We start from the raw sequence: 12,717 nt of genomic DNA on the forward strand, positions 1-12,717 counted from the left end.
CAATAAACAGACTGGAATTATTGTCGATGGTCTGCAGATTCAGACATAACAAACGACAGTTTCCATAACCTGAGCAAACCAGTTCCAAACCACTGTTTCAGATTCTGGTTTGCTGACCCCAATCAACTAGAGCATGCGGGCAGATTTGGGTTGGTAACACCAACCACTCCTTCAGCTCAACAAACCATGGTTGTGAGCAATGTCTGAACCGAGCCACAGGGAACCACAAGTCACTAAAAACCCCTGAAAAAGGGAAAACATACAAGAAATTGCAAAAAGCGTTTTCCCTCAGCACCTTCCCCACAAGCCTCTGAGTCTTTCTATCTCCACTGAGAACGTAGAAATGGAAGATAAGAGAAGAGATCAGCCCTCAGCACAAATAGCTTCTGGAAATTCAAGAGGCATATCTTTCTTAACTGGACACCACCTGTGCAGCTGTACACATGAGGGTGGAGAGTGGTGGGTCTTGCATCGGCACTGGAAGAGATATTTCCCAATCAGGCCTTTAAAAAAATAACACAAAAACCACCTGACTAAGCCTAAGCTAGTCAGTCCATTCAAATATTTCCATGACTAATGTTCTGTCTCACTCAGGTTCTACTGGAGATGGGATTTCTGTGCTCCTCCTCACAGTCTCAGCATCAGCCACTGCTTCTTAGGAGACACAGTTGCTTACTTGCTGGGGTGGCTGCATATAGCTCTGGGGCTGCAAGACCTGCTGGGCTGGTGCTGTGTGTCCCGAGGCAGAGTAGTTGGAGGCAGTGATTGGCTGCCCTGGGGAAGCCATGATGAACCCCGTCTGCTGAGGATGCTGGGACATGATTGGTGACTGGAACATGGCTGAAGATGGGTCTGGTGCTTCTGTAGAACCCTGGCGGCTGAGGCTGATCTGCCCAAAGGGACTGCTGAGTTCGTCAGCCTGTGACCCAGAGGATAAGAGAAGTGAGCACAGAGTAACTGTGTCCCCAAGTTGTTTCTATCAGCAAATGCATAACAGCTGCCCAACACCCAGAGCATGAGTACTTAGAGTGTATACAAAGAACGAACACAAACACAAAGAAAATGGTCATTTGACTTAAGGTAGACATGCTGAAGAGAGAGCACTGTAGATTTTAAGCAGAAATAGAGAAGGAAAGATCACCAAATGATCTTTCATACCAGTTGACTGTATCGATTCTTTGTTCCTCCAAAATGTAGGCCAATGTAAGTGTTGGAACTGCATTTAGGACATGGAACTTTCACTTATACCCAGATGCAACTGAGAATTGGAACCAACATTATCTAGCCCACTACATTTTTTTTAAAGAGCGAAAGGAACATAAAATGATATCCCAGGTATTTCACAATGATATCCTCATCTAAATTGGATGACCCTGCTAACTTGGCAAAGAGGCACCTTTTGGTGATTCATGGTGATTCTCTTTATTTAGCAGGGGGAGAGTAACTGGCCCTATCCACCCCCAGCACAGTTTCTCCAGTGACTGTTGCTGGTGTGTATCTTAAGAACATAAGAACAGCCCTGCTGGATCAGGCCCAAGGAGGCCCATCTAGTCCAGCATCCTGTTGCACACAGTGGCCCACCAGATGCTGCTGGAAGCCACAGGCAGGAGTTGAGGGCATGCCCTCTCTCCTGCTGTTACTCCCCTGCAACTGGTACTCAGAGGCATCCTGACTTTGAGGCTGGAGGTGGCCCACAGCCCTCCGACTAGTAGCCATTGATAGACCTCTCCTCCACGAAGTTATCCAAACCCTTCTTAAAGCCATCCAGGTTGTGGGCTGTCACCACATCTTGTGGCAGAGAATTATGTTTCTTTTTAGACTGTGAGCCCTTTGGGGACAGGGATCCATCTTATTTATTTATTTATTATTTCTCTGTGTAAACCGCCCTGAGCCATTTTTGGAAGGGCGGTATAGAAATTTTAATAATAATAATAATAATAATAATAATAATAATAATAATTCCTTGGAATTGGTCCTTGGAAAGGACTCAATGTCTGGATAAAATAAACCATCTGCCTGACTGTGTAAACAAGAAACAATAAAATTAGCTTTTTTAAAACTCAAGCTTCATCCACGTATGATAAAAAATGTATTAGATTAATAATATCACTATCAAAATCCAAAGCAATTAGGGCTGCTTCAGAGGGATTGGTACAACATGTAGCATTGTAATCAAGAGATTTAAATGTAGGAAAATATGGGAAAAGGACATCCAAATTGGCATTTGTATCAAAAACATGTCAAAATATTAATGCTAAAGTCAAATGAAGTCTATAGAAAAAGCCATAATTGACAGATTAGTTTCATGTGCGAATTTCAATTGTTGCTGTCCACATTACCACCATGCATTGCTTCATGGGCCATGTTGACCCTAATTAAGGTGGGTACATCTCAGTGCCGCCACAACTGGCAGAATTCCCTTTTCTGGATCTAGCCCAGGCCTGCTCAACTTAGGCCCCCCCAGCTGTTTTTGGACTACAACTCCCATAATTCTCAGCCACAGCAGCCAATAGCCAGGAATTATGGGAATTGTAGTCCAACATCTTCAGGAGGGCCGAAGTTGAGCAGGTCTGGTCTAGCCTTTAGACCAGGGCTGCACAACTTTGGCCCTCCAGGTGTTTTTGGACTACAACTCCCATCATCCCCAGACACAGGGCCGAGAGAGAGAGAGAGAGAGAGAGAGAGAGAGAAGCTGTAGTACAACTTCTTCAGGGGGGCCAAAGTTGTGTAGTCCTGTTTTAGACCAGTGTTCCCTGTAACAGAGATGCCCAGATGTTGACTGCAACTCCCAGCATCCCCAGCTGCAATGGCCTTTGGCTGGGAGTAATGAGTGTTGCAGACAACATCATCTGGGAATCTCTATTACAGGGAACACTGGTCTACTGCTTTAGACCGAGCAACTCTGTCCCCATTTGACTCCCTTCCTTCTCACTACTTATGCACAACATCAGAGTTTTACCTCAGACCCACTTTCTCTTTGGCTCATCCTTTAGCTCTATGGATTATATCCTAAGGAAGTTAGTTGTAACTAAGTCGCATTCAATCAGTCCTGACTAACAACACCTATTAATTTCAATGGGTCTTAGGAATATGACACCACTACCCATTGCTTCTACCCATTGCTCCCTACCTTTTAGGTCAGCACCTACTCTGCCTCACTTCCTTTAGTCAGTCTCCTAAGAACACCTCTCTCGTTCTCTCCCTGTTCCCTCACAGAAGCTGGTCTGTAAAATGCTTAGTTCCCTGAGCATGTGAACTTTCTGAACCATCACAGCCAGGGTCAGAGGCTTTATTGCCACCAGCACAGCACAGCACAATCTGGACAGGAAAAATAAATGCTGGTATGATTATGAAGAGACAAGGTTATTTTGGTATATATAGTGCAAATGTCCCAAAATACTTCTTGGAACAAAAGAGTCAACAGAATGCTTCAAACAAAATCCTGTTTCCTGTAAAGTTATTACTACTATTACTATCAAAAACAGATCTGTAATTTTAGACGCCACATCTCCTGCTAGCAGCAAGAAATGCTGTTCTAGACAGGATTCTCCAAATATTTAAGGCTTGGAGAGGCAAATTATGGCAAGTCATTACAATGGAACATCTTGTAAAAGAATCCCATGAATGTTATGTTTACAGAAACGGTGGAAGGAACTTGGGGGGGGGGGCAGGCGGGCGGGGAAGGTAACAGTGTCTGGTTTCTATTTTTAGAATTTGAAAGATAAGGTAACAAAGTTTTGTACACCTAGCCAAATGGCTTTTTAATATATATTTTTCAAGTAGAAGAGTTAATTTAATCATCCAAAAACCTCAGTAAGGAGTTGTGTCAGTTTTCACTTGTGCTCTAAAAAAACACAATGGGAATTGCAAATTAAGATGCCCTTCTTAACTTCCATGCCAGATAAGCTGTAAAGACTTTGTACGGCCTCCACATAGAGAGGCAGTATATCTCTGACGGAGAAAGTCCATGCTCAAAGACAGTCTGACACAGTGGTCCCTCTAATTTTTTTCATCTCTGTGCGGAATGAGTTTTGTTCTGGGCAGCAGTATCAAGGCACTGTGTGCGCACCTGCATTCAGAGTGGGGCATTCCAGATTCATCCTGAGCAGGATCTATAATTAACTGAGCAGACATCATATAACTTGTGAGTGCATGCACACCTTAGAGGAAACAGTGGTCTGACACTGCCTTGGGTGCCCTGGCAGGGCCTCCTGACATCTTGCGTTCCCTCCTAAGTCCATTGACCACCTCGTCCCACTTTACATGCCCTTGCAAGGCCCCTTGACACTTCACCACCATCTCAGGAGAGGAAGAAAATAAAAGCCCATCAAGGAAAAGGAGGGGGGAGGAAACATTTAAGTATAAAAGTGCTGGAGTGTTCCTTGAGTCTCCTTGTTGAGCAGCTACGTTCAGAACCAGGAAGTCACTCTTCAGAGCTTGCTGGGACTTGCCCTTCCCAACTCTGACTTCAGAACCCTCAGTGGGCAAAATCGATGATAAGCAGCCTTAGTTGATTTTACTCTGTTTTTATGGGGATTTCAGAGGCAAATAGCGGAGGGAATACTGGATCAAATCCTGACACCCCCACCCCCCAGGAATATGCATCAGCATAATTTTAAGCACATTTAAAGGGACATTAAGAATTATAAGTTATGTTATTTGATGGCAAAAAAGATCGCCAACACTTTAAACTCCCCCTTTTAGGAGCTGATATTTTAAAACTGCTGCATCTCAGCCATTTTTCAATGGGTATGCACCAGATTTGGAGGTGAGGTGTTACTTGGAACCTAGATGATGTCTGCAAATTTTCTGGCAGATTGGAGAGAGTTTGGATTTGATGACCAATAGAATGTTCATGCCTTATAAATGGTAGCATATTGAAACTCCTCCTTGTCTTAAGATAGTTTGGTGTTTTTCAAATGTTGTGGAGGGGGAAGGGGAAGCAATATAAGACATAACTCTCAGATAGAGCTCTTACATTGCTTACATCTGGCTGAAAGACTTAACTCATATTTGCAACTCAAATCCGATCAACTGCACTCAGGAATGTCATCAGAAAAGCACTCACATAAACTGAGGAATCATACAGCTGGGGTGGAAGCAAGATTATCAAATCATCATGTTAAAGCCACAGAGTAGAACTTCTGCAGTTGGACATGGATGACAGGAACACATCTAACGTAAATGCCATATAGTAGGGATGTGCGAAACATTTCGGGTACAGAACGATCTGTACCCGAAACAGCCAATTTCGGGTGATTCGGATCCGAACCGAATCACCCTTCTTGCCATCCGAAATTTTTCGGAGCCGAACTGAATCACCCCCATTTCGGCTCCGAAATATCTATTGTTTCGGCCCTCCATTTTGTGGCCCATAAATGCCTTCTTCTTCCCCCTCCATTTTGAGCAATGATGTCTATTTGAATTTCCCGCCTTTTTGCCTCCCATTGACTTCAATGCAAAAAGGGCTGAAGTGACGTCTACTCGAATTTCGGGTCCCAGGGGCAAAATAGTGGGGTGGGGTGGTAGTGCCTAATGGGTGGAGGCTACCACCCCAATTGCAGAGGGATTAGGCAAAGGGCTGTTTTTTGGTGAATTTTTGAAGTTTTAGTGTCTTTGGGGCAGATCGGGGGCATAACGTGGGATCTGGGCCAAAAGAGTGTGGTGGGGTAGTAGTGCCTAATGGGTGGAGGCTACCACCCCAATTGCAGAGTTATTGGGCAAAGGGCTGATTTTTGGTGAATTGTTGAAGTTTACGCGTCTTTAAGGTTTCCCCCATTAGGTATAATGGAGGGTGTATCGCTTCACGTCAGGGGGAAAGGGGTGGCCTAGAGCAGTGTGGGGTTGGTGGTAGTGCCAGGTAGGGGCAAGGAAGCTACCTGAATTTTTTCAAAGGATTTGGGCAGAGGGCTGATTTTTGGTGACTTGTTGAAGTTTATGCGTCTTTAAGGTTTTTCCTCATAAGGTATAATGGAGCTTTCAGCAGCCCCATAAGTGCACTTGGGGGGTGCTGGGGTGGCCCAGAGCGAGTGGTGGTGTAGTGCACATAGGGTGCCATGGCCCCTACCTGGCACTACCACCAACCCCACACTGCTCTAGGCCACCCCTTTCCCCCTGACGTGAAGCGATACACCCTCCATTATACCTAATGGGAGAAAACCTTAAAGACACGTAAACTTCAACAATTCACCAAAAATCAGCCCTTTGCCCAATCACTCTGCAATTGGGGTGGTAGCCTCCACCCTTTAGGCACTACTACCCCACCCCACACTTCTGGCCCAGATCCCACGTTATGCCCCCGATCTGCCCCAAAGACACTAAAACTTCAAAAATTCACCAAAAATCAGCCCTTTGGACAATCCCTCTGCAATTTGGGTGGTAGCTTCCACCCATTAGGTACTGCCACCCCACCCCACTCTTTTGGCCCCAGGACCCGTTTTTTAAATCTGAATTGATTCGGATTCGAATTAATCCGAATCGAATCAGGGGTGATTCGGAGGGGCCAGATTCGGTTACAAAATGAATCGGAGGTGTTTCGATTCAGATCCGAATCGAAACACCGAAAATCTGAATTGCACACCCCTACCATATAGTATGTGAGCTGAGTGTCACATATTTTAAAATGTCAATCACTTTGCACTGTCTCATCATGACACTGTTGAAGAGTGCCATCTGGTGGCTGCTGGGGCTACCTCACACAAAATCAAGAAATGCTACTTTGTTCAGTTAGGTTCCCTTTAGCAGGTCTCTCACTAAAGTAGTTTGGTGGTTTGTTCTAGGGAGTTACTGATAGGGAAGCTAATTCTGGCACACAAGTGGATGGCATCTTGTAGATGAACAATTCAAAGCATGCTTGTACTCCTTCTTAGGGCCTCTTCACCCACTACTTTTTAAGGTTCATATCTAATATTATTAAAGGCATCTAAAAATCTAAAGGGTGAATGGGAACAGCCCTTTGAAATTTGCATCCTACAGATACACATAGAGACCTGGGATTGGCTGCAGCTCCCAGCTGAGCATTCAGCTGTTGGCAACCCAGCTTTGTTTTTGTCTATGTACTGACCAACCTTTAGCCTTTGTAAAACTGATTCAAAGACCATCATGTAACACCTATTACATGCATAATGGATGGTACATATGCATAAGCGATAGGGATGGGCCCGGACTGGTCTGGAGGCCATTCAAAAAGCCTCCGGACCGGTCCGGACCGGACCTGGGCAGTCCGGTTCGGGTGGGGGGGTACCTTTAAGAGTGGTGGGAGGGTTTACTTACCCCTCCCGCCGCTTTCCCGCTTGGCGTCGTAATGTTCAGAGTATTTGGAGCGGCAGGACATCTCCCTGCTGCCCCTCCCCCGACGTTGCTTAAAAACGTGTGCGTGCATGCGCAAATGACTGCTGGGAGTTTTTTTAAGCAACGTCGGGGAAGGGACGGCAGGGAGGTGTCCTGCTGCCCCAATTACTCTTAGGATTACGGCGCCAAGCGGGGAAAGCGGCGGGAGGGGTAAATAAACCCTCCCGCCGCTCTTAAAGGTACCCCCCACCCCAGTGCCGGACTGCAGTTGGTGGTTCCATGCACACCTCTAATAAGGGAGAGTGGAAGGCTTATCCCAGGTGGGAGACAGCCATCCTGCTGTCCTCTTCTACCTGTTTTCTCCCCACACACAAAGGGTGGATAAGAGGGGGATTGCTCAGCTTCCAAAGCTGATATTCTCAGAGAAATGGACTAATCTCAAGGCAATGTTTGCAGACTAAATGGGGGACTTCTCTACACTCTGTTGACACAAGTTTTAGTTTCCAAGCTGGTCCTGTCTTTGCAGGCTGAGTGCTGATGTTAGGCTTACAAGCTGGTGAAAATGTCATGGGAGACAGGGCAGGATTTGTGATCTGCTTTTAGTCATGTAACTGGAACTATTCAATAGGTATCCATGGTGCACTCATGCACCCACATTCCAGAGATATCTCAAAATTATAGGAGACCTGCTAGCTGGGGAAATAATTGCATTTTCACAGTCGCAGAGGTACTGCAGTGTTGGGAAATTTCAATACGACTCAACCAGCCAGGCTGGGGCTGGTTGAAACACCTTGTGAATGGAGCCATGTGGCTCCATTTATGAGAAGCTTCAACCAACACTGGATGCCCAGCTGGGCTGGCAACACATTTCTTTGCTTTTTCAGGCAGAAAAAGATACTCCTCACCAGGCTGTAAATCTGGCGCTGGCTGAAGCGCCTTATGAACAGGGCTGCATGGCTCTGTTTCCGCCGATGGTCACGCACTAGGGGGGAGTGGTGGTCCAGGTATTTTGGACCTCGGCGCTCAACAGTGGCTCTGCCCCTGCTTCTGTTACTTCTTCGCTCGTTATCTTGCTGAAATTATTTGTATTATGAGAAAAAAGTAAATGGTGCTCTAAATTTTAAATCCTTTAAAAAATCCACATTTTAAAATGACTGCCAACAAATTCTTGTTCAGCAGTTTTTTTTTTAGGCGAAGAGCCCAGACATCTTCTTATGCATTAAATAATTTTGAATGCCCCTCTATAAATTCTCCAAGTCTTGACATTAAAACATTATGCAAAACCTTATTCCCTAAGTACCACAAAAGCTACCACCAGAAGTAGGTAACATGAATTTGCAACTGGAGAAAGACACTTTTCCTTTCTTCCCCCTCCTTCAAGCCTATATCTTCCTGTGTTGCACAGCAAAGCAGAACATACATACCAAGCATGTAAAAAGAGAGAGTGAGAGAGCAGTGAGCATGCAATGGGGAGGGAGGGAGGGAGGGAGGGAGAGAGAGAGAGAGAGAGAGAAGTGTGATGGTCTTAGAGAAGTGAGGGGCTTAATACCATGTTGTACTGCTGGGGTGGAGAGACTGGCAGGAGGACTTGGGGACAGGAACTTGGAGAGTACTGAATAGGCTGCGGAGAGGGCTGCAGAGCTGGGACCGGCTGAGAACGGAGCAGGAAACAAAGGGTAGGAATGGGTTAGAAACAGGTGTAAGGAAGGGTTGGAGAAAAGAAAGAGAAAAAGAGGGAGAAAAAGGAACAACAAAGTTAGTCATTGTACATACAGACAGAAGATTGAAATGACACCACCAGATAACTGAACTGGTGTTTCATTTCTTTTAGAAAACAAGAAATAGGAGTCTAGTAAGGGAGAGGCAGTAGAACAGCAAGAGGATCAACATCCATCTCTAAGGAATGAAGGCGCAACATGCCAACATACATTCCATCACAGTCAAGGGTTGCAAAAATCCAGGTGCCCAGTATTCCCAAGTGCCCCCCAAATTGGGCTTGGTAACTGGGTTGCTCTGGAGGTCAGGAAGCAAGTTTGCTGGCTGCTAGAAATTCTTGCTGGTTCCTAAGTTTTGCAAAAAAGAAAAGAAAAGAAAAAGCAAGTGCAGCCCTAATCACAAAAATGATGTAAACTATCCAAATTCTGACTAGCACATAACTCACATTCATTTAAACCAATCCTGAATACTTGGCCTATAGAAAAAGCTCACTTATCCATTTTCAGAGTCAGAATGCAAAGGAGGAGAAGCAAATGCCGTTCACTGGGGTTACACCCAGAAAAGAGGAAGAAAGTGTGTGTGGTGGTGGTGGTGGTGGTGGTGGTGGTGGAGATAGAGCAGACCAATGGCAGACACCCATGGGGAACTTTATGAAATGCTGACTAGGGATGTGCACAAACTGCGCTTGCAGCACATTTCAGGAGCAGGGCCTGGGAGCTTTAAGAAAGAGAGCAGGTCCTTACCTGTTCTCAGTCGTCCCATGCAGCCTCCTGCTGGGGCGGTGCACATGTGGGTCTAGATGCCACATGGGGCTTCTTGGGATGCGCACTGTCCCAGCAGGAAGCTGCATAAGACCTACTCTCCTCTTAAAGCTCCCGGGCCCTGCTCCCTAAATGTGCTTGAAATGTGTTCGTGTACTTCCCTAATTCTTACAAATCTCTCAGAGGGAGATTAAATGGCCCCTGCCCAAACAAGCAAGTAGTGTGACCATCTGAGATCAGATTATTATTCCTGTCACTGAGGAAAGCGTGAGTTGCTTTTTTGTTTTGAAAAGCACATTCTCTTGCTATAACCTCTTCTGCCTAGATATAGGAATCCCAGTGGGGATGTATGTGGAAACGTTTGATAAAAGACTAGTTCTCCATTTTCAGACACCATTCTGATTAGAGAAACGAACTTTGATTTGTGCTATTTTCCTCCCTGTAAATATATATTATTTACAGGAATTCAGCAAGATATAAATCTAACACAGAGAGATGGCTAATTTAATACTTGCTATGTAGGATGGTGAAATAACACTGAACTCTTCAATAATATAAAGTGCAATGGGAATATCCAATTTCATTATTACTCCAATTTTCTATTATAGAGATGTTTATTTTCTGAGCTTTTCCTTTAAAAATGAGAGTTTCTTCCATTTCTGCATAAAATGCTGGATTCTACTTATGTTTCTAAGCCTTGATAATAAAACCTCTTTGCTTGCTACTGTCAGTTCTTTCTATTTTCATCTCTTCCCTTGCCCCCCATATTAACCAAAGTCATGGATACAATATATATATATTATTTGGGGCCTTGGGCTCCTTCACCAAAACTGTATTTGAAATTGTTTTAATTATATGAAGGTACTCATCTTTCATTATCCACATGTTAACATAATATGGACAATTTTGAGCTTTAATGTTGCATATAGTGTGTTGTATTTAGAGAAAGTGAATGCTAACTAAGCACCACTGAAATTAATGTGACAAATTAAGGTAGTGCTAACATAATAGGATGTGCAGAATGTTTCGACTTGAAATGGGTCATTTTGAGCTTGAAACAGAACACTCTTTAAATAAAGGGCCTATTTCGAGCTCAGAGCAGAACAACCCCATTTTAACTGGACTGTTTTGAGCACCACTTTGGAGGACTGTTTTCCCCTTGCTGATTGGTTTTCTGGCACTGGCTTCTAATTGGCTTCCAATCTCCTTGTTTCTTGGCTGGCTTATGTAGCGAATTAAAGCCTTTGTCTAAGAGCAAGATCATGTGAGGGAAAGAAATGCTGAATTATCCCTGCTTGAGCTGCCTGGCTAGGCTTCTCCTAAAACTATTCTATATTTTTGGTAGGTTTAAAAGAATACCACCACCACCACCCCTCTTATCGACAGAGCTTGAACCTCCCTGGGCTTGGGGTGGAATTTCAGGGAAAACTCTCTTTATTTTGCTCTTGGGCAAGTACAAAAATCTTCCTTGTATAAGCTTACACAGGATGAGAAAACTGATAGTGCCTGAACATCTGAGGACGTGTTTGCACCAGAGAAAAATCCCCTTTTGCCCGCGTTAAAAACCAATTCAAAGAGACTTGTAAAAAGAAAAGACTTAAAAACCAGTTTTATTCAATTACTGCAGACTGCTTCCATCTGAGGCTTTCTTAGATACAATTAAGAATACTTAGTAATTACAAAAATAGGTTGTCTTAGGCACGTTTAAATGTTTATAGAGTCTTTTGCAATACCCTAGGTATAAGGCATAGGCTAGTGTTTCTTATTTTAATTACATTACAGGTAAATAATAGACCAGTATCAGGAATATGCAAAAGCACATACACCAAAGAAATATACATTTCCAACACAAAGTCTGACTAAACAAACTTTCCCCTAAATTAATCTTCCTGAAGCGAAAGCCCATGCTTCTTTTTCCTTAAACTCACCAAACTCCAGATGAGAATTCAAGCTTCCTGCCCTTCTATCTTTCAAGGATCTGCATAGTCATTCTCCTGCAGCCAGTCTTCATGGCCGCATGCCCTTCTCTAACAAAGAAGTGTCTTTCTTTTTCACAACAGTTCTCTAGGTCCCACCCATCTGGTGTGCTAATTGGCTGAGCCCTGGAGCTCACCAGTGTGTCAGTCAAGACAGGATTTACTTCCAGTTAACTATTTAGGGGGAGGGGAGTCTGATCACTACAGCTTATCATACAAATCAAGCGTTGTCATGGGCAACTGTGCCCCCATTGGCTGGGTGGAAGGAGGGAGGAAACAAAAAGGAGGTAATTTCAAATTCAAAATGTATTCAGAGGGACTGGGAGGCAAAGACGGCCCTTATAGCATGCCTCTCTTGAAGAGGTTACATCAGGAGCAGAGGAAAAAGGAATCAAGAAAGCTTTGATATTGTGGTTTTCTTTTCTCAGCACTAACTATAACATGCTATGCTATTCTTGCTATAACTATCTGGTTTTGCTGGATCTCAGATTGACAAAGGCAAAACCTGAGTGCCTTCCTTCCTTGAGTTGTAGTTTGTGAGATAGTGTTGTGATGAGGAATGGACAGTGGCAGTGCCCTCTCTCCCTCTCTCGTGCTGCTCACTCTCTCTGTGTGTAATATTTCTTGGGGATTTGCTGTGATGAGCTCCATGTCTGGCCTTGAGACTGGGTTATGTTTCACTCACTGCTCTGTAATCTGCATTGCAAGGTGTTTTATTCAGTCAAAATATGACTGAAGTTGCTCTGGGTGAGCTTATGGATATGCTTGCTGCTAAGGATTCTGCTGTGGAAGCTGATACTGTGGTTTTCTTTTCTCAGCACGGACTATAATATGCTGTGCTATTCTTGCTATAACTATCTGTTTTTGCTGGATCTCAGATTGACAAAGGCCTGAGTGCCTTCCTTCCCATCAAGGGCTTTTATTTAATTTTATTTTAAAATTTATTTATTTTTATTTATTTATGTTTAAAGCCC

The 12,717-nt window shown here is 44.1% G+C and overlaps 1 protein-coding gene across 8 annotated transcripts in view; it reads right to left on the reverse strand.

Moving 5' to 3' along the window:
• The window catches only part of R3HDM2 (R3H domain containing 2), a 221,848-nt gene that overhangs the window by 36,546 nt on the left and 172,585 nt on the right, over positions 1-12,717 (reverse strand). For 6 of the 8 annotated variants that reach the window (XM_053292391.1, XM_053292390.1, XM_053292392.1 and 3 more), the window contains 2 exons: positions 8,840-8,941; positions 677-919 (listed from right to left, as the gene is read on the reverse strand). In XM_053292391.1, coding sequence (XP_053148366.1) covers positions 677-919; positions 8,840-8,941 — 345 coding nt within the window. The remainder of the gene's footprint in view (positions 1-676; positions 920-8,839; positions 8,942-12,717) is intronic. The other 2 variants (XM_053292393.1, XM_053292394.1) reach the window with 1 other exon arrangement.

Source organism: Hemicordylus capensis, chromosome 2, assembly GCF_027244095.1.
Source record: "Hemicordylus capensis ecotype Gifberg chromosome 2, rHemCap1.1.pri, whole genome shotgun sequence".
Classification (NCBI taxonomy): domain Eukaryota; kingdom Metazoa; phylum Chordata; class Lepidosauria; order Squamata; family Cordylidae; genus Hemicordylus; species Hemicordylus capensis.